General features: G+C 40.8%; 3 protein-coding genes across 5 annotated transcripts; all 3 read right to left on the reverse strand.

Moving 5' to 3' along the window:
• Positions 1 to 1,454: 1,454 nt before the first annotated feature.
• On the reverse strand, positions 1,455 to 8,067 carry slc25a1a (solute carrier family 25 member 1a). Of its 3 annotated transcripts, XM_074610630.1 has the most exons (10): positions 7,668 to 8,067; positions 6,543 to 6,650; positions 6,327 to 6,426; positions 4,171 to 4,309; positions 3,981 to 4,065; positions 3,136 to 3,240; positions 2,891 to 3,006; positions 2,741 to 2,814; positions 2,526 to 2,625; positions 1,470 to 1,596 (listed from the first exon to the last, which is right to left on the reverse strand). In XM_074610630.1, the coding sequence occupies exons 1-10, from the start codon at positions 8,023 to 8,025 to the stop codon at positions 1,525 to 1,527; spliced, it is 1,257 nt and encodes a 418-aa protein (XP_074466731.1). In that variant the 5' UTR covers positions 8,026 to 8,067; the 3' UTR covers positions 1,470 to 1,524. The 3 variants fall into 3 exon arrangements, with proteins under 3 accessions (XP_074466732.1, XP_074466731.1, XP_074466733.1); XM_074610631.1 differs by lacking the exon at positions 2,526 to 2,625 and having other exon boundaries at positions 1,455 to 1,596; XM_074610632.1 differs by lacking the exon at positions 6,327 to 6,426.
• A 1,705-nt stretch (positions 8,068 to 9,772) lies between these two features.
• Positions 9,773 to 11,384, reverse strand: LOC141752603 (F-box only protein 39-like). Its single transcript, XM_074610646.1, is given in 4 exon segments — positions 9,773 to 9,808; positions 9,901 to 10,059; positions 10,501 to 10,555; positions 11,203 to 11,384. Coding segments are annotated over 4 exon segments (432 nt in total).
• A 1,586-nt stretch (positions 11,385 to 12,970) lies between these two features.
• LOC141752712 (uncharacterized) lies at positions 12,971 to 17,371 on the reverse strand. Its single transcript, XM_074610846.1, has 6 exons — positions 17,207 to 17,371; positions 16,894 to 17,035; positions 16,574 to 16,739; positions 16,333 to 16,406; positions 13,360 to 13,590; positions 12,971 to 13,248 (listed from the first exon to the last, which is right to left on the reverse strand). The coding sequence occupies exons 1-6, from the start codon at positions 17,245 to 17,247 to the stop codon at positions 13,204 to 13,206; spliced, it is 699 nt and encodes a 232-aa protein (XP_074466947.1). The 5' UTR covers positions 17,248 to 17,371; the 3' UTR covers positions 12,971 to 13,203.
• Between the last annotated feature and the right edge of the window lie 3,373 nt (positions 17,372 to 20,744).

Here is a 20,744-nt window from a genome sequence, read left to right on the forward strand (position 1 = left end):
TTTCGGCTGGCTGCGGTTTGTTTTGATTGAAGGATACTGAACGGATATGACATCACATTACTCAGACTACAACAATAAAAGGGGTAACTTCCTTCTACCTCCAAATAGACTCAAATGAAGCAAATATATAGATTCTGGAATTAAAAATTCAATTTCAAAATCGTAAAAAAAAGATTCAAAATTCTCCGGCGGGACACTTACTGACGTATTTTATGTCGTAGAACAAAACGAGGGAACCGGAAGTGCTAAAATGCGAACTCATTTCCAGGTTTTAGGAATCATTCCTGCAGCTCTCTATTCACTTTTATATGTCAGGCTTTTTATATGTCAGGCTGCACATCAGCACTTGCCTGGAAATGGCAGCCTGACTGAGGGTCTGAACAAAGCATTATTGGTCAAATATTCCCAAATAAAGCTTTTACACACAGCTAAAGAGAACTCAACCACCTACTGAGAACCTCAGTAACCTGTCGGATGTTGAAGATATAACACTGAGCTCATTAACCTCATCTCCTCCTCTTAAGACTGCATGTGAAGATTGTGCTACATATGGATTTGTTTCCTTAAAATGTGTGCTTATTGACTACTTGTATCAGGTTGTAACAATCTGCAACAGCGGTACTGACTCCAGACCAGTTTGTGTTGTCTCGACAAGCTTGCGAGCCACCGTCGGCGCGTTAACGGGACAGACGCCACATCCAGATCCATGCAGCCATACTCAGCAGCAGGCATGAAATGCACAATGAACAGTATCTGAAGTTCATCACCAAGACACGGCGAGGAAATACTGTGAATGTTTTAGTGTGACAACACCACGAGCACAGTCAGGTATGCAATTACAACACAGAGATGTGTTGAAGTACTGCACAGACATTTTAAAGTACGGCAGCAAGCTCGTTTGTGTCCAGTAGCATCTTCGCTCAGTATAGTAAGTACTCAGTGAATCAAAAGACACATTTATGGTTTCACTACAAAGTGTTCACTCCACAACATGTACCATAACAGTCCTAGAAAGCTACATTAGACATACGTAATATCCCTTTTTTAACCTCCACAAGTTTTTTTTTTAACCTTTGGTTAATATGTGTTTCTTCTCTACATACGCTCATGTTTCTGGTAATAAGACTCAAGAAACTGAGTCTACACGTTTGATCACTTCATTCGACTTTAGCTTTTCCTGTTTTTTAAAATTAAATGTTCCCTCTTGATTCCTAAGTCTGACCACGAGCGAGAAATAAGAGAAATGCAAAAGTGAGCTGTTTTGTGCGACCAGCCACTCCCTCCCCTTTCTTTTATCGCTGTTTTTAGGATACGTCCTGCATTTATTTTATGTTACGGAGTGGAAACTGGTCATGATGAAGTGTCATCTGCTCATGGCGTTGCAGAGAGCTAGTATGAACTAGAATAGAGGCGTTCAGTTGTGCGTAGCATGAGGCACTGGTCTGTGCTTCCCTCTGGACCTCTGTCGCCGTCTGGCGGGTCTACTGGGTCTTCCACACGTTGTTGAGAAGTTTGACCACCTCCTCATAGATGACGAAGACTATGGCCACGTCTAAGCACACGCGGCCAAGTCTGGGAACTGTTCCTTTGTAGAACCTGGGACACAATAGGAGACGAGGTTAGACGATTTTTCTACAGTAGTGAAAACTAGGGCTGCGACGATTGACCTATCTCCTATGCTATCAAGGTACTTGGGTGCCGATTCGATATGTATTGCGACTTTTAAGTCGCTTTTTACTTTTATACTTGTATTACGATTCTACAAGTATTGCGATTAGATATTAAGATTTATCTCTATTTTTTGTTAACTTTTTTAACACTAGACCATGGGAAAAGGTTTAATCATACACTTCTAGGGACTTTTACTTAGGAAAATATCTAAGTTAATACAGTACAAATGTTTGATTTTCAACATGTATGTTGTCAGAGATGTCCTGAAGTCAAATATATCAGTCATTGTCGGCATTATTTTTTCTAGCAACCCAAAAATCAAAGAATAAAGACATTTCCTTCACAAATTAGTGGTATTTTCTTTTTAATTTATAAGGGACATGTAATGTTTTATACTTCTGGTGAATATACTCCAATCAATATTATTTCCATAAATGTATTTTGTATATAGTTACCTTTGTTAACACCTTATTTTGAAAACCGGACGTAGTCATACGTGTATACTTCCGCTAACTTTGCCAAGTCCGTTGCTAGCCCTACCGTCAGCATCGTTCTCTTTATACATCCATGGTCAGCTCCGTTTTTATGCATTTATCATAAATGTCAGTATATGGGTGCGCTACAGTTGTAGCTTCAGCCAATTTGACCACGAAGATGAGTGACGGCTGGCTTGACCGCACGTTACCGCAATACGAGAACGTTTCCTGTCCATGATAGAGTTAGCATGCAGCTTTAGCCATGATGTCTTTTCCTGACTATGTGTGAAACCAAAAGTGTTTCCATACTTTACTGTATGTGTAGTGTTTACAACTGTGGATTTAAAATGTGAGGGTGCAGGTTGTATCCACGCCTACCCTTCGCCGTCTTCTACTTTCTTGTTTCAGCTCACTGCGGCCAGCTGCGGTTTGTTTTGGTTGATGGATACAGAACGGATATGACATCACGTTACTCAGACTACAACAAAATCGCAAAAAAATAAATCGCGATATGTATGTGAATCGATTTTTTTTCCCCCACCCCCAGTGAAAACTACACAGCAGGCATCAGAAGCAGGATCAGGGTTACTCACGCCTGTGGTCCTTCATGCTTCAAGATCTGGAAAGCACAGTCCACTGTGTTTTTATAGCGGTAGGCCTCCAAACCCTACAGAAATCAGTGTGTTAAAAATGGCAAACATGATTATGACAGTAATGCAATCACCACTGGGTGCTTTTCCCACCTGCATCCTGGTCTTCACCACATCCAGAGGTGTATTTCCAAAGACACTTGCAGCTCCCGCTGTCGCTCCAAACATCGCCGTGACAATTGGGTGCATGTCTCGTCTAGGGTCGTCCCCTTAGAGGCCAAATCCAAAAGTTGGATTTGTGGAGAATTGAAGGAAATATGAGGAGAATGCATCAATCCATTGGACAGAAGACTGGTCAAAAACAGGGATTTTGTTTTGCTGTCGGGAGGCTTTCTTACCTTTGTACCAATTGCGCAGCGCATTCATCACATAGAATCGGATGGCCTGATTGGTTCCTTGTTTCAGCACAGTCGCTGTCAGACCTTGATACGTCCCCCTCACGCCTAAATGAGTCAAACAGATTAGGTTTCTTTATGGAGCACAACCCACACATATGAATACTGGTAGTTATAGATTCCATTATCATAGAGTGCAGCAGGAATGAGACCTAAAACCCAGAAATGAGTTAGCATTTTAGCACTTCAAGTTCCCTCGTCTGGAAGTCAATGGTTTTTTTTAATGGGCTTTTAGTTAGATGCCTAAAATAAAGTTTTGTTCTACTACATAAAATATGTCAGTAAATACACGAATTGTGAATTCTGAAGCCTTAATGTGTCTTTAAATAGGCGGTTGCTAAAAAGAGGCTAAATGAGACTGCTAAACGTCATCATGCCGACTCGTCCGCCTTTACAGCCTCGTTGTGTATACTCGCTTATAGCCTAACGTTAGCTTTTTACTTCTGGAGATTGCATTTACACCTCAAAAATCATAAAAGTGGTGTTCATTTGTGAAAATTATCTTGCTGAACAAAACGTGTAAGTATCATAAATGTGTCTTTGCCACAGAGCTTATTTTCTGCAATAATCCAAAACCCAATGGAAATATTCCATAGGGTTTTTGTCGAGGGAACCCAGGATGATGCTAACTTCCTGGTTTGTCTACAAAAATACGTCATCCCTAGAGCACTCTATTACCAGTATCCAATAAAATGGAGCAGGGCAGAAAGTGACAGCACGACAAAAGATACAACAAATACTCCAAACTGTTTGCATTGGAGCTACTTTGAGCCACGCTGCTCTCTTACCCTGTTCTCTGATAATCTCACTGACTCCGTGAAAGAAGCCTCTGTAGCGAGGTCTGAGGGAACACTGGTCATGGATCATCTTCACCTGGTGGACAAGGGAAGAACCACCTCATCAGTCCGTTGTTCATTCAGAACATTTTTGATGAAAAGCTTCCTACAGTCAAAGAAAAGTGTCACAGCATCCACCAACCTTGAGCGTCTCCATGGGGCAGACGACCACGATGGCCTCCGCTATGCCTGCTCCTAAACCACACAAGAGGCTCCGCGTGTTGTCCAGCCGACCTGTGGCGTCTCGCATCGGGTTGCTGAGCATCTCGAACGTGCCAAACCTGTGAAAGATAGGAAGCAATATACCAACAACAGAGGAACATTTGTGTGATGGATTCCACTGTAATGAATAGTTTGAGTCAGTTGTTTGGAGTAATTTGGTCAATGAACAATGATTGTGTCAGTAGTTTGTAAGTAGCAGTAATAAAAGCTGATTAATTGGTTAGTTGATAGACTTTTTTCCCCTAACATTATAGTACATAAAAAAAATGTTTTGGAGAGTTGATTGTACAAAACAAGACATTCGATGAGATCAACTTGAGCTCTTACCAAATTTTGATAATTTCAGATAATAATCTGTACATTAATCAATAATGAAAATATTCATTAGTTGCCGCCCTACAGATTTCGCTGCCTTTACCTTAAGTACCAAGAAATACTGTCACTGCTTTGGCATCAGTCAACTGTTAAATTAATTGCTATTAGGGCTGTCAAAGTTAACACGTTAACGCACATTTGTATTAACGCCACTAATTTCGTTACCGCATTAACGCAATCAATCTTCCGGAGGTTGTATGAAACTAAAAAACCTAAGGAATCTATTGGTACCAACCATGTCATACTAACTTGAGGGTAAATAACGCTCCAAACTTGCGCTAAATTTTGGCGAGGAAAAACTGGCATGGCCATTTTCAAAGGGGTCCCTTGAACTCTGACCTCAAGATATGTGAATGAAAATGGGTTCTATGGGTACCCACGAGTCTCCTCTCTACAGACATGCCCACTTTATGACAATCACATGCAGTTTGGGCAAGTAATATTCAAGTCAGCACACTGACAGCTGCTGTTGCCTGTTGGGCTTGAGTTTCCCATGTTATGAATTGAGCATATTTTCTATGCTAAATGCAGTACCTGTGAGGGTTTCTGGACAATATTTGTCATTTGTGTTGTTAATTGATTTCCAATAATAAATATATACAAACATTTGCATAAAACAAGCATATTTGCCCACTCCCATGTTGATAAAGGTGTTAATTACTTGACAAATCTCCCTTTAAAGGAACTGTTTGTAACTTTTTAAACGTATAAATCTACCGGGCCGGTTTCCCATGCGCGCTCACATATGCGCTCTCGTGTGTGGCTACGCGGTTCAGACTCCCTGTGGACACGTACCATCACACTCCAACACAAACTAAACGGAAGCACCAAAACCTCTTGGTTCTATTTAGTGAAGCCCGTCTGTTAAACGTTGTTGGCGGCGGTCGTAGTACGTGGGGGAGACCGTAGCTTTGGTCTCGAGGACCGGAGTCTCTGCTCCGCTGCCTTCACTCACACGCTGCGCTCGTTCTCGCTCCACCTCTAGACGTGCATGCGCGCTCACTACACACTGCAGAGGAGTTAGTTTAGATCTGAGAATATCTAGTGAATGTTTGTGCAGAAATAAATGTTGCAGCTCCTCCAGACCAACAGAGGTTTCCCGTGTCTTGTGAAGTGACGGGGCTCCGCAGCAAGAAATGATATCGTCTCCGACCGGGTGCCGGTGTCTCCCTCCGGCACCCGTTCGGAGACGATAACATACCACGTTAACGAGCCCCGACACGGTTTCTTTTCCTGCTTCAGCCCAGAGGCTGAGGCAGGAAAAGCCAACACTAGGATCAGCATTGATTCATGGAGGGACCTTCACTGGTCAGCTAACATTACTGCCAAGCAGGTGAAATAGAGAGTGATATTGTGGTTTTAGCTGACGTGTGTCGCCTTACTGTTTTGAGAGGTGCTCGTTCATGTCTATTTAGAGCGAGCAAGTGCGAGCCCGATGCTGACTTTCATTGACTTAACGGCCACAGGTGTCGCTGTTAACAAGCATTTCTGAAAGTTACAAATAGTCCCTTTAAGGTACATTTTGAACTGATAAAAAATGTGGGATTAAGTTGCAATTAATCGTGATTAACTATGGACAATCATGCGATTAATTGCGATTAAATATTTAAATCGTAGACAGCCCTAATTGCTACATAAAAGTGCATTTTTACATAAAATCTGTTAAGTAAAAGCTATTATACAACATGTGTTCATCTTCACCTCACTGCAGACTTGGGTATTGATCCATAGAGCAGGGAGCTGAGACCTCGATACAACCCTCTGAGCCCGTGATCTTGCACAGTCAACTTCACACAGTCACCTGCACACACACACATACACACACACACACAGAGCATCCAGGAGTGAGTAACCCAGCAGAAGACTAGCACACAAACCTGTAGTCAGGCAGCAGTCATACAAGTCCCAGTGACCTACCGATCCCTCTGTATCGCGGTGGGTTGGCTCTCTCGTCTAGCTGCAGCTGGGTCTTGACATACTCTGTGGGGAAGGTGATGCAGATCTCTATCCCACCTGCTATGCCACCTGAGTGAGGACATGAGAGAAACACTGCTGTGGAGATTTGTTGACTCACTTGAATGTGCAGGAAGTAGGAGGAACTTATAGCGTCTCTATTTCAGTATCAAAAAACATGAGATGGATTTATAAAATGGTCACTATATCCTGACAGTAGTGCATGAGACAGGCAATCTGAAAAATGAAATATTAATCAATATTCTGTTACTGTAATGACTAATTCTCACCTCAAATGTTTTCAGAAACATCGTGTAGTGTACTGTTTAGCTGTAAAATGAGAGAGTTTGTGACCCGGCGGCCATGTTGAGATCGGTTGAGGAAATACCGAGCACCACCCGCCAGCCGGAGCAAATTTTCTAATTCTACACTATAATATTCTGAAAACATTTGAGGCGAGAAATAGGCATTACAGTAACATAATATTGATTCATATTTGATCAGCACTGCCTAGTTTGACCGTTGATCAGTTCGCGAGTGATTGACAGGTGCCTCTCAGCATGACCTGAAATGACCTGTGATTGGCCAATGTCTAGATGTTTTAAAGCCTGAAAACAGAGCCATGAGGAGGTGCAGAAGTCTAGTTTTCTCTCAGTGCACTTGAATTACAATATGCTGAAAGGTCATTATGGAATTTTTGCCCAATAATGCAAAAAATATTCTGCCTACTGCAGGTTTAATAAATGCTAATGTGGTGTGATTACACAGTAGTGCCTGCATTGAGTTGGAAAGAACAGCTGAGGGCTACTGAATCTATATTTGCTTCTATTCAATACGCAGTGTAAACATTTCAGCATCTTTATAGATGTTATAAGATGAATGCAAAGGAATAAGGTGATCTCAGTGACAAATACAGAACTACATGATTGGAGTGATGTAGCATCACTGCTGGCTGATTGCGTTTTGACCCAGTTCTGCATGGATAGCCTTAACGGGCGACAGATTGAGATTAGGCTGTGCTGTGCAGAAAGCAATAGGCGATTATGAGGGGGGAAATCTGCGAGCTGAATGAATATTTGAAAAATCAACCTGCAAGGATGGCCTTTCCAGGATGCGTGATTTTCCTCCCTCCGACTGCAGCAGCCGCCAGGTTTCTCCTTGCCGCGTACGAGCGCTGGTGGGCCGGCAGAGATCCCAGCCCCGCCGGGGCGGCGGCCGCGGCGGCCAGGCGCTGCGATGGAGGCTGCCGATGTGGAGCTGAGCTCGGGCATCCTCTCCTCACACCGCAGCTCTCGCACGGTCCCTCACACACCGAAAACGGCTTCAGTAGTGAGGACATTTCAGTCGTCAGGGCTGGTTTCATAAATGTCCCACTGTAGCGATGGTCGGACAATGTCAGACAATAACAACAGTAGAAGTTGCACCGATGTGGCGGCTGAGGGAGCATCAATATTCAAATAGCGGTCAGGTGACGGGGCAGGCCATTGGCTCACCATGCTGCCTAATGTCATTACTCTGTCACGTGACTGTACAAGACTTTTGCCGACCAATAACGAGGAGGATGTTTTATTGATGTGTCGAGGCTCATTACTAGTCTGACCATCACTGTCAAATACTATAATGATCCACAATAGTTAGCACCAGTATTGTATATTTTGCTTTAAGAAAATACTAAAATTATACCTTGTCTCATCAGATATTTATCTTTATAATAAAGGTTTATATCAATCTATAATAATTAGCCCTATTACACATATTTAGATATACGTATAAAGCCAAGTCACATTTGTAAAAACAAAACAAAAAACATCAAATAATATAATATATGATAATTAGGGCTGTCAATCGATTGAAATATTGAATCACAATTTATCGCATGATTTCTCCATGATTAATCGCAAATGAATCGCACATTTTTCTATATATTCAAAATGTACTTTAAAGGGATATTTGTCAATTATTTAATACTCTTATCATCGTGGGAGTGGACAAATATGCTGGCTTTATGCAAATGTATGTATATATTTATTATTGGAAATCATTTAACAATACAAAACAATGACAAATATTGTCCAGAAACCTTCACAGGTACTGCATTTAGCATAAAAAATATGCTCAAATCATAACATGGCAAACTGAAGCCCAACAGGCAACAACAGCTGTCAGTGTGTCAGTGTGCTGACTTGACTATGACTTGCCCTAAACTGCAGGTGATTATCATAAAGTGGGCATGTCTGTAAAGGGAAGACTCATGGGTACCCATAGAACCCATTTTCATTCACATATCTTGAGGTCAGAGGTCAAGGGACTCTTTTGAAAATGGCCTTGACAGTTTTTCCTTGCCAAAATGTAGCGTACATTTGGAGCGTTATTCAATCTCCTTCCCGACAAGCTAGTATGACATGGTTGGTACCAATGGATTCCTTAGGTTTTAGTAGTTTCATATGATGCCATGCGTTATCACATTAACTTTGACAGCCCTAATAATAATACATAATTTAAAAAAATAAGTAAAGAGACTAAACTAAAACTCAGACCATTAATGCCAAATGTATGCTTATTATACACATGATGTACTGTGTAGTGATAATACCCAATAATACACTGCACGTTTAGCAGTGCAAGTCAAGTAGATAGTGTCATTAGATTAGAATTAAATATCTATATGGTATGTATCGTGTGTGTAATAATAGAAAGGTATTGAGGTATCATAAAAGAGATTTGCATTATTAATTATACTCTAAGAGCCATAGAATATTGCAGTAATAATAATCACAAGAAATGAATAAGATTAAAACCGTACAATAGTATAGTGTGTCATGACCCACGCAATCAAGAGTTTGGTATATTGCTGCTGTCTCTTAATCCTTGTTCCCTTAAATAGTGCTCTCGCCATGCCAGAACACATGCACACACTGCCTCCCCCGATCACCCTTACAATGAAACTAGGTCAGTCGTTCCACCCACAACCCCCACCCCCCTGAGAAATATATAGACAGACACAGAGAGAGCCAGTCAGTGTGAAAACTCCAACCTACAACGACCAGTCATTGTTTATTTGGTTAATTGATTTGAAAACAGATGAATTTCATGTTTTGGTGACAACTAGTCTAACTGTGCATGTGTGATGATACAAAGGGGTGGACTATATAGAGAATATTTCCTTCAACTGGTCTTCCTCCTCTCCAGTGTTGTCACTTAATAGAGTAGATTCTCACCTGGATTCTCACCTGGAAGACATAATGATCAACAAGAGCATATTGTTTGTATATACATCTTAGTATTATGTGCAGATTTGGGCAGTATTGATCTTTTTTCTCACTTTGATCTTGAAGTTCCTGTCCTGTCTGATGTACAGCAGCCTCTGCACAGCGCTGATTTCTAAGAAAGCCCGGACGTTGAGCTGCCACAGTAGATCACGCACCTCAACCAGCTCCTCATCCAGTGATTCATTGAAGTTGCTCAGGTCCAGGGTCAGATACTACAGACAGACAAGGTAAAATTTACCTACAACACATTCATGTCACACATTCCCACACCCCACCCCATTCATTGCCATTCTCTATCTGTCCACAAGATGCCCTCATCAGCCCTGCAGTATTTAACCAGCCCTTTTTTACTCACTCCTTGCCAGATAGTAAAAGTTGCCATGTGCCTTTGCTATATAGCAGTAACAAAGGGCTTTACAGTAAAATCAGAACATATTTAAACATTTAAAACACAAGGATAATGAAATGCATAAAAACCGAGAGAGTAAAACAACTAAAATGTCATAAAACATAAATAAAATCACAGAAAAGAAATTCTAAAAAAAGCACGTTTTTAAAAGTAATATAAAAGACGCAACAGAGTTTGCAGCCTTGATCTCCTCAGGCAGGTCATTTCCATAGTCAAGGAACCCTGACTGCAAAGGCTTTATCACCTTCGTGAATGAATCTGGACCTTGCAACCGCAAGAAATTACTCATCCGAGGATCTCTGAGTACGGGAAGGGACATAGGGCAATAATAGATCTGATAAATAACTTGGGGCGAGGCCTCTCAGGGCTTTGTAAGTATTCAGTAATATTTCATTATATATATATATATATATATATATATACTGTATATGCATAATACATAATAATAATAACAATAATAATAATATAAAATCAATTCTAAAAGTAACAGGTAGCCAGTGTAAGGAAGTCAGGATTCATGAGATGTGGTTATGTTTCCTAGTCCGGGTCAAAATCCTAGCTGTAGAATTTTGGATGAGCTGGAGGCAGGAGAGGGATTTTTGCTGATGCCAGCGAGCAAGGAATTACAGTAATCTAATCTACTAGTTATGAAGGCATGGATAACGGTTTCCAGATTTTGGGAAAAAGAAATGGTCTAGTCCTTGAAATGTTTCTGAGATGATGAAAGCAGGATTGAACCAATGATTTAACATGAGGTTTTGATCTTTGATCTGTTTGGGTCACGAAATTTATGGAAGATGACTTTTAACTTTTTATTTCCAAAAGTCAGCAAATCACACCAAAATGGCCGATGTCACATAATGTGTTTCTGGTTGAAGTTTAATTATAACACCAATCCCGTTACACTTTGCACTATTTGTAATGCTGTGTGCTCAGTAGCCTGAACTGCAGACTGTGCCTGTACTGAGGCAGTATGCAATAGAGAAGAGGCCTGGCACACTAGTATTCATTAGCGAGGTAGAAAACTGTCATGGTGTATTCTGTGAGAGGAATCTCAGGCAGCAGTGTCCTTGCGAGCCGGTCAGTGTTGATGATTTGGTCCACTGTAAGCTTGACTTTCAGGCCCATGAGTCACCACACACCACCTTGACAGAGAAGATGAAGCAGAGACGGAAATGAACAAAAGAAACCTGAGGGGGTTTCACTTTCAGTGGTATTTTATTTTCCCTTCACTTTTCGCTGTTTGAGCGTGTGCTCACACCCAGCTGAGGGAGGCATGATATGGTAATTATAATTTCGGTTGAAATAACTAATTTTGACTATTGCATGTCAAACAATATTTAATTGAAGGGTTCCTTTAAAAAAAATATGCCTGTTTGTGTCTGTGAGCGCCTGCCCCTTTGTAATTACTTTTTTTTTTTTTTTAAATAGGTCCGGTTTGAATCCAACAACCAATCAGGGTTAGCTAGAACATAACTGGCCAATCACAGCCACTCTGTACAAACATAGGTCTGGGGTTCCGTGTCTTGGTTTGGCGGTGCGCAAGCAGAACGGACGCAGAAGTTCAAGAGCTATGGCAACTTGCGCTAAGTTTCCGATACCTCCTTCACCACAACGGCATATAGTGCCAAACAAGGAAAAAGAGGGAAGGCCTTGGGGGATAAGAGAGAGACAAAGAAACAACTTATTAAAAAGAGAGATCAGACAAGGGTCAACATCGGAGAAGCACTTTCGAGATGGCGAGAGCTGCGGGAATGTAATGGACTGAAGAGCGATGTGGAGGTTGCCCCAGAGCTGTAGAAAGAGAGTTTGCTCTGGCTGGTGGGCGGTGCTTGGTGTTTCCTCAACTGATCTCAACCATGGCGGCCGGGTCACAAACTTTCTCAATTTACAGCTAAACAGTACACTACAAGATGTTTCTGAAAACATTTAAGGAGAGAAATAAGCATTACAGTAACATAATGTTAATTCATATCAGATCAGCGCTGCCTATTTTGATAGTTTGATCGGAGTTTGCGAGTGATTGACAGCTGCTCAGAGACGACAATGCTCCAGCCCTGCTCTGATTGGTTGTTTTCCTCTGATCTGAAATGTGAAATCTTGCAGATGCCCTTAGGAGCACCGGAGGACACAAAGGCACATGATTTGTTTCAGATTACCTGTCTCATGCACTACTGCCAGTACATAATGATGTTTTATAAAAATAATTATAATATTATTTTATATTATTATTATTGGATTACCAACATTTATAGCTGCATTTTTACAGAAAATGATAAATGCCTCCCAAAGGTTTTTTTCTCAACCTGGCAACCCTAAAATAGTTCTTTATAATGGCTCATAATTAATCTATAAACATTTCTAAATTACTTATGAACCATTAATAAAGTCATTAGCTACCACTTATAAGCCTATAAGACTATAAAGGCTGCTTTATTAGAAAAACATTTCTGATGGCAATGTAGCATAAAGTCTTAAAGGTATGTGTGGAGTGATTGATGTATATAGATAGAGGGCTTGTGTTTTGCGAATATATTTTAGAGCTAGGTTAACCACACATTGCAGTGATTCTTGTCCTATGTGTGTGTGTGTGTGTTTACATTTCCCTCTCTTCATTCTCTGTTTCTGCAAAGAGAGGCCTATATCCTTCTCTTGCAATAGAGCCTAAGAGTATTTAATTTAAAAAGACAGACTGATTTTGTACACATGCCGTTTATTTATATTAACACATCATTAAAAATATCACAAAAATTAAACATAAACTCAAAATTAAATAAGGAATGGACATGGCTAAACTTAGGTGTAAACAGACAGTTGTTTACGAGCAGAAACAGATATTGCACATAACTTTTAGGTGCAAAGTATTTCCTGAGAGCATTAATACAGGGAGAAGACAACATTATTTTGTAAAAGTACAAGCAATATTTTTAACTGATGATGACTCAATTTATTTCTTTGAGTTCCTCAGCCCTTCAAACAGTAGACACTTAGCCTGTGCAGAGAGAAAGAAAACAGTCAGAGGCTCTCTGGTAAACACAGTGACATGAGCTGTGGTATGTTTGGTGGAGACTGTGTGTCTCTATTTACGTCTGTGTGTGCCAACCTCATGCCAACGCAGTGTGTCGGGGGGCAGCCCCAGATGACAGTGAGGGCAGGTGTGTGTCTGATCGGGCACTTCCTGGTTCCTTTGCCCCCAGCATGGCCCCTCACTGCCCCACAAGGGGCGACATGTGGAGTGGGAGGACCAAGCTACACCAAAGTGAGGTCGAGGGTCTGTCTGGTAGTTCAGTTTCTGGCCACTAGAGAGTGACGATGACGAAGAATTTGCATCTTCCTGCAACACAGCAAAAAATATGATGGTTTTGAGATGTGAATTTCAAAGTCTTTAACCCTATACTGTCTTACCCGGTCTGGTTTGACTGTTTATAAATCATACACTATAAATTATCACCCCATTCTGTGTATTTAGCCAACTTCGTTCCAACTCGTTACCACAAGTTTTACAATTTTGGGGGGGAATTTATGGTTAATAAACCTCATTTACATGAAATTATACCTCATTTTTGAGTAAAAAACTACAGAAATTTTGAATTATTTTGACTATAGTTATTATCAGATGTACATAATGTTGATGGATTATCACAGTTGGGTATATGTAAAAATGTAGTCAGGCTATTGTTTTGAAACCATTTAATTTTTTTCAATGGCAGCACATAATGACACCTGTGGTCCTCCTGGGTCAAAATTGACCCAGTCTGGTTTGACTGTTTATATAAGGCATACATTATAAATTATCACCCAATTCGGTGTTTCACCTTTTTGGCCAACTTCATTCCAACTCATTACCACAAATTGTATACTTCTTTGGGGAATTTATGGTCAATAAACCCCATTTACATCAAATTAAAACTGTTTTTTTAGTATTAAAAAGCAGAAATTATGAATTATTTTCACTATAGTTATTATTAGAGGAACATAATGTTGATGGATTATCACAGATGGGTACATGTCAAAGTTTAGACAGGATACTGTTTTGAAACCATTAACAGCAAAGAGGCACACTGTAGTGATGACAAATCCTGGAGCTCCTCCACAGACACTGAATGAATGAACAATGCTGACTTTACTGAACTCAATACAGCATAAGAAAACATATATATATATTTCATCAAGCGGTTTTACAAGCCCACAATGGACCAACTCCAGAAAGTGTTCCTCTATGTCATCATGAATTTGAGTCTTGTTACTCAGTGTCACAGCTTAAAGGGTCAGATTTCTCTTCTTTAAGTTATTGATTTCTTTAAATTATTAAACAGCTTAATGAATAGTACAGGATGGTTAAGAGAATTGTTTGACTTTAGTATGGCATCAAAAGCATTAACATCACGTGGCCTACTAATGGAAAAATTATATAGCTTTGATAGATAAATGTATGAACTTCTGCATTATATATTTCAGCTATAGCATGTCAAAAATATGAATAATTTATTCCATACAAACGCTATGTTGTGCACTTTGTACATTACTGACTACTCTGTATTTTAGAACTTATGGTCCTTTTAAAGCATTTTAACTCCAATTGATACACATCCTACAAAACTATGAAGTGACAACCTATTTATTTTGTTACTTTGAATTAATATCAGAGATGTTCCAATACCATTTTCCAATACTGATTCCGATACCTGAACTTGTGGTATTGGCCGATACCGAATACCGATCTGATACCAGCGTGATAAAAAAAACCATGTTATTATATTATTATTATTATTATTATTATTATTATTATTATTATTATTATTATTATTATTATTATTATTATTAATAATGGCTCAGGTTAAACTCTTTGTAAAACAAAAACAAATACATACAGGGAATGAATGCAATAGAACTTTCTTTTGTTATTCAGTTTGTCAGTTACAAAGAACATACATTATTAATATAAAAAATATGAAATATAAAACAATACGGTTGAACAAGTTGATTTTTTTCTGGGTTAAGAAATTATGGTATCGCATCAGTGCATAGACTACCCGATCCCGAATTTGGCCAGTATTGGATGCATTTCCGATACTGGTATCGGTGTCGGAGCAACTCTAATAAATATGAATGAATGATTTTGTTTTATTACCACACAAACTGTATTTCCTATGATCTCACTAGATCTCAGAAAAAACACAAAATTTCTTTCCATGAAGAAGATATGATGGATTTCCTGTAAGATCAGGCTGCTATTTGCTTATATAGCCTTAAAATGGTAACGTTTCTTTGCACAAATGTTACTTAATTGCACGTAGAAGTTTAAGCTTCAGTAGGCAACACTATTTTGGCATCATTGGGCAAAAATTCCATAATAACCTGTCAGCATATTGTAATTCAAGTGCTTTAAGAGATAACTAGACTTCTGCACCTACTCATAGCTCTGTTTTAAGGCTTTAAAAATCTAGCACCTGACGGAAGACTTTGACCAATCACAGGTCATTTCAGAGAGAGAGAGCGTTCCTATTGGCTGTGCTACGGCCATGTGGGCGGTGCTTGGTATTCCCTCAAGAGATCTCAACATGGTTGCCGGTTCACAAACTTTCTCATATTACAGCTAAACAGTACAATACAAGATGTTTTTGAAAACATTTGAGGCGAGATATAGGAATTATAGTAACAGATTCGTATTTGATCAGCGCTGCCTAGTTTGACAGTTTGGTCAGAGTTCGCGGGTGATTGACAGCCAGCTCATAGACGGCAGCTGGACAGCAGACTCCAGCTCGGCTCTGATTGGTTGTTTTCCTCCAGTCTGTGCAGATGCCATTAGGAGCACCAGAGGACACAGAGGCACATGATTTTTTTCAGGTAACCTGTTTCATGTACTACTGTCACGATATAGCGAGCGTTTTATAAAAATAACTTTTTGTAAATAATTAGCTCCAATCTTGCCTACTTCAGCTATAAAGAGGTTGACAATTCAGTTTGCGAAATGAAGAAAATTAGTTCATGCAGATATTCTGAGAAACAGCTTTTCCATTTCTCAACGTATATGTCTGATCAGAACCGTCAGTGAAATAATAAGAAATGTTGAAACCTGTTCAGGAGTTTCAGGACGATACTCTGTGTCAAGAGACATCAGGCAATACCAGCAGGGTTCAGACGGGCGATCTGTGAGGACACAAACACAAATGTACTAGACCACGGGTTTCCTTTAAATAGCCTCACATGTGCTGGTTACAGACACAATATATCAGTTGTGTGTGTGTGTGTGTGTGTGTGTGTGTGTGTGTGTGTGTGTGTGTGTGTGTGTGTGTGTGTGTGTGTGTGAGACTGACTCTGTGTGTTGGAGGGATGAGATGATACTGAAGGGGGGGTCAGCTCTTCCTCTGTTGGCAGGGAGGACAATGGGAGGCAGTCAGTGTCATCCTGTGTGTTTGTGGCTATCGGAGTCTCCTGGGGTGAGTCCTCTGCGTCACTGATATGACATAGATCTTCCCCGACCTTCATCAATCACACCAACCAGGGGATAACAATCTTGAGCAAAAATTTGTGTTCATTTACCATTTTCTTTGAGCTAAATTAACTCTGATGGTGATGATGTAAATTTACAGTAATATCATGAGTGCTGGTGTGAATTTGTCCTGTCAAATCTGACCTGACTGGCCTCTACGTCTCCATCACAGGCTCCACTCTCGGCCTGGTCGTCCTCCTCTGGTTCCGGGAGGTTTTTGGGCTCGTCTATCTCCTCCTCGCTGCAGCCCTGAGTCGGTGTGTCAGCCTGGGTAGAAGTCGTCCCACTGAGGTTTGAGAGAGAAGCAGCAGAATTGAAAAACATGCCCTCCTAACCGCCTGACTAGAAGGTTATCAGCCAATCAATCTTCAGCTGATTACACCGGCGCAGCCTCTACTGTTACACTCAAGGCAAGCACCTTATTAGGCATAAACATTCACACTCCTCCTTGCCTTACCTTTGGGTGCTCTCTCCCTGTTCCTCCCTCTCTCCCTCCATCCCTGCTCATGCGTCTCCCTCCCAGGGTGCCTGATGTGTTATTTCCTCTTAATCCCACCGTTCTTTGACTTTTCCGTCTCTTCCTCTGCCCCTGTCTGTCCTCCCGTCTGTCTGCCTCTCTGCCGTCTCCCCTCCCTCTCTGTGTGTGAAACGGAAACTCCAGGCTTTCAATATTTGATGTGTCTGAATAGCTCACAAGCAGGTTTCTGTAAAGAGTAATCATGTGAGGACTCTGATGTCTCTGCGGTGGAGTCTGCTTTGACATAAACAAGCCTGCTAACACCAACACTAAATACAAATTCTACTAATTCAAAATCTAGAAAATGCCCATACAGCACAGCATAGGGAAGAGTGGGTGAGTTGAAACAGTTTTTACTAGAGGTGTCTTTAAAGGGAGGGAATGACAGTAATGTCTCCAACTAAAACATATACAGTACATATATTTTAGGATGTGTTGAATCCTTGGGAATGATCACTTTGGATCTAAAATAAACAATTTTCAAAATATGTCTTTCCAAAAAAAAGTGGTCTCTTGGCTCATCTTGCCCCTGATGAGGGGTAAGTTGAGCCTAGGGAGAGGATAAGTTGAGCCATATTGGTACGCCTAGTCTATCAATAATATCTTTCTATAACTAAAGTTAGATTATCAAAGAACTCCCCCACATTGTCCCTAAAGGCAGTGGCTATTCAGAGAGAGGTTGCTTCAGGAGTTCACCATGACAGAGGTGACGCACCATAAAACATAAATCAATCACGTCCTAGAAAAGGTTAAAAATTGATTAGCCTATATGATCATCTTTTTATTTATCCTTTATTGAACCATTGCCGTTTACATTAAGATTTACATAACAAGTTGAAGCTCTAATCCAGACATTCTCAACCAGTGTGCCGCGGCACACCGGTGTGCCGCAGAGCGTCATCTAGTGTGCCGCGGAGGCAGTGGTACTAGATTATTTTTTTATTATTATTTAGCAAAGTGAACAGGTAAAACCTAAAGGAGGTAAGATCCCAGCTGCCGTAAAACCAAAGCCTATTGAAGGAGGCTAAGACACGGGCGGACACGGGTCTTGTATTGGGTATAACACATGCGCAGTGTAACTGGAGCTGCGGTCATGCGTTGCGATCGGCTCAACTTCGGCGAGTGCAGAGCAGATATTACTGCGCATGTGCGGTACCCCGAAGGCACGTTGATTAGGTGTGACCCAACCTCCTTCAATAGGCCTTGTGTAAAAACACCAAACATCATCAGGTAGAGACAAACGTGTTTGCCACTGTTAGCTAGCTAACGTTCTCGGATGCAGTGAGACAAAATGGATCGTTTTTTAAAGCGAAAAAGTGATGTGGGAGACAACCCTGCGCCAGTAAAAGCTCCGAAGCGTGTGGTGAGGAAATATGACCCTGAATACATTAAATTTGGATTCGTAATGGCAGTCATTGATGCTGAGCCCAAGGCACAATGTGTTGAATGTGGCGAAATCTTGTCAAATGAGGCGCTAAACCCATCGAAGCTCCAGAGACACTTAAACACAAAGCACCCAGGATGTGTCGAGAAGCCAAAAGAATATTTCCTAAGGAAAAGGGACGGGCTTCAGGCACAACAGAAAGTCATCACAACATTAACAACTCAGTCAAAAGCCACTTTGAAAGCTAGCTACATGGTTGCTGCTCGTGTAGCTCGTAGCAAGAAACCCTTTACGATTGCAGAGGAGCTTATTTTGCCAAGCGCTGTGGATATGTGCCGAGAGTTACTGGGGGAAGCCGCTGCAACCAAAATTCAGTCAATACCACTCTCCAATGACACGATGAGCAGAAGAATTATTGACATGAGTGATGACATCGAATGCCAACTTCTGGAAGGAATAAAGGCAAGCCCATACTTTGCCATACAGCTGGACGAGTCGACTGACGTTAGCAATGCCGCTTTATTGTTAGTTTTTGTAAGATACTGCAAGGACAGTAATCTTCATTAGGATCTATTGTTTTGCAAGGAGCTTCCAACAAGAACAACAGCAGTTAATGTAATGCGCTGCCTTGATGATTACTTCACCGAAAAAGGTCTTGATTGGAAATACTGTACAGGTGTTTGCACAGACGGCGCTGCATCAATGACGTTCATCGTGGTGTTGTAAAACAGATCCAGGAGAGGGCGCCAGACGCCAAGTGGACGCACTGTTTCTTACATCGGGAAAGTCTAGCTACAAAGCAGATGTCACCAGAACTGCATGAAGTCATGAACGTGGCTGTGAAAACTGTTAACTATATTAAGAAAAATGCACTCAACTCAAGGTGTTTTGCTGCTTTGTGTGAAAGACTTGATGCAGATCATTTGCAGCCACAGTGAAGTAAGGTGGCTTTCAAGGGGACATGTGCTTAATCGCCTTTTTGAACTGAGAGAAGAAGTGCACACATTTCTGGAAGAGCAGCACTCCCCTCTTGCTGAGCATTACACTGATGGTAACTTTTGTGCAAAACTGGCCTACTTGTCAGATATATTTGACCAGTTAAATCAGCTCAATATATCAATGCAAGGCAGAAACAGCACAGTGTTTTTGTTTTCAGACAAAATTGAGGGCTTCAAGAAAAAACTTATTCTGTGGAACAGAAGAGTCAAGGAGGGACGATTTGACGTGTTTTCACTCCTCAGTGAAACTTTGGAAGCCACTCCTCATGTCAACATATCCAGTGTTATAACCCAGCATTTGACTCAGTTGTCAGGAAAGTTTACAGACTACTTCCCAGAAGATGCACGAGATGGAAACCTTTGGATTTTGGACCCTTTCTCTGTGGATCCTGCTTCAGAAGACATAGCTCTCTCCACTGTGTTGGAAAATGAACTGATCGAACTATCAGCAGACAGCAGCCTGAAGCTTCAGCTCACACAAGTTGACCTTGCTTCATTCTGGATACTGGCTGCCAGTCAATATCCCTCTCTGTCAAAACGGGCAATCAAATTTCTGTTGCCTTTCACCACCACCTATTTATGTGAGTCAGGGTTTTCAATTGTGACTGTCACAAAATCAAAGGCAAGGAACAAACTGAAAGCAACCTTGAATGCTACTCTGCGTGTCAGCCTCTCACCCATCCCACCACGACTTGATCTCATTATTTCCCAGAGGCAAGCCCAAGTGTCTCACTGAGGGTAAGCAGAATATGTATTTTGGTCATTACAGCTGACAGTGGCACAACACATATCTACATCCCAGTTTATTATTTGTTGTGTAAACATGTTAGGTTTTTTACTCATTTATTTGGGAAGGTGGTCCTCGGAAATGTTTTGACAATCACAAGTGTGCCTTCAGTTGCAAAAGGTTGAGAACCCCTGAGACTCTAATCTAATAATATATAATATATAATATATAATATATAATATATTATTAGATTGGAGTCTAATCTAATAATATATAATTATAAATGGCTCAACTTCCCTGAGGCCTAAAATTACCCCAACCCCGCCATTTTAACAAACTATCATCCAGCAGTTTAGAGCTAATGTCATG

Source organism: Sebastes fasciatus, chromosome 16, assembly GCF_043250625.1.
Source record: "Sebastes fasciatus isolate fSebFas1 chromosome 16, fSebFas1.pri, whole genome shotgun sequence".
In the NCBI taxonomy this organism is placed as follows: Eukaryota; Metazoa; Chordata; class Actinopteri; order Perciformes; family Sebastidae; genus Sebastes; species Sebastes fasciatus.

Bases quoted from the DNA above. Each gene is read 5' to 3' on its own strand.
- slc25a1a (XM_074610630.1), bottom strand. From the start codon at position 8,025: ATGCTCCCTCAGCCGCCACATCGGTGCAACTTCTACTGTTGTTATTGT. The intron at 6,427-6,542 runs GTAGGTCACTGG...GTGTGTGTGCAG, and splicing joins ACCGCGATACAGAGGGATCG to GTGACTGTGTGAAGTTGACT. The intron at 4,066-4,170 runs GTTGGTGGATGC...CTTGTCCACCAG, and splicing joins GCCCCATGGAGACGCTCAAG to GTGAAGATGATCCATGACCA.
- LOC141752712 (XM_074610846.1), bottom strand. From the start codon at position 17,247: ATGGAGGGAGAGAGGGAGGAACAGGGAGAGAGCACCCAAAG. The intron at 17,036-17,206 runs GTAAGGCAAGGA...CTCAAACCTCAG, and splicing joins CAGGGAGAGAGCACCCAAAG to TGGGACGACTTCTACCCAGG. The intron at 16,740-16,893 runs GTCAGATTTGAC...TGATTGATGAAG, and splicing joins GAGACGTAGAGGCCAGTCAG to GTCGGGGAAGATCTATGTCA.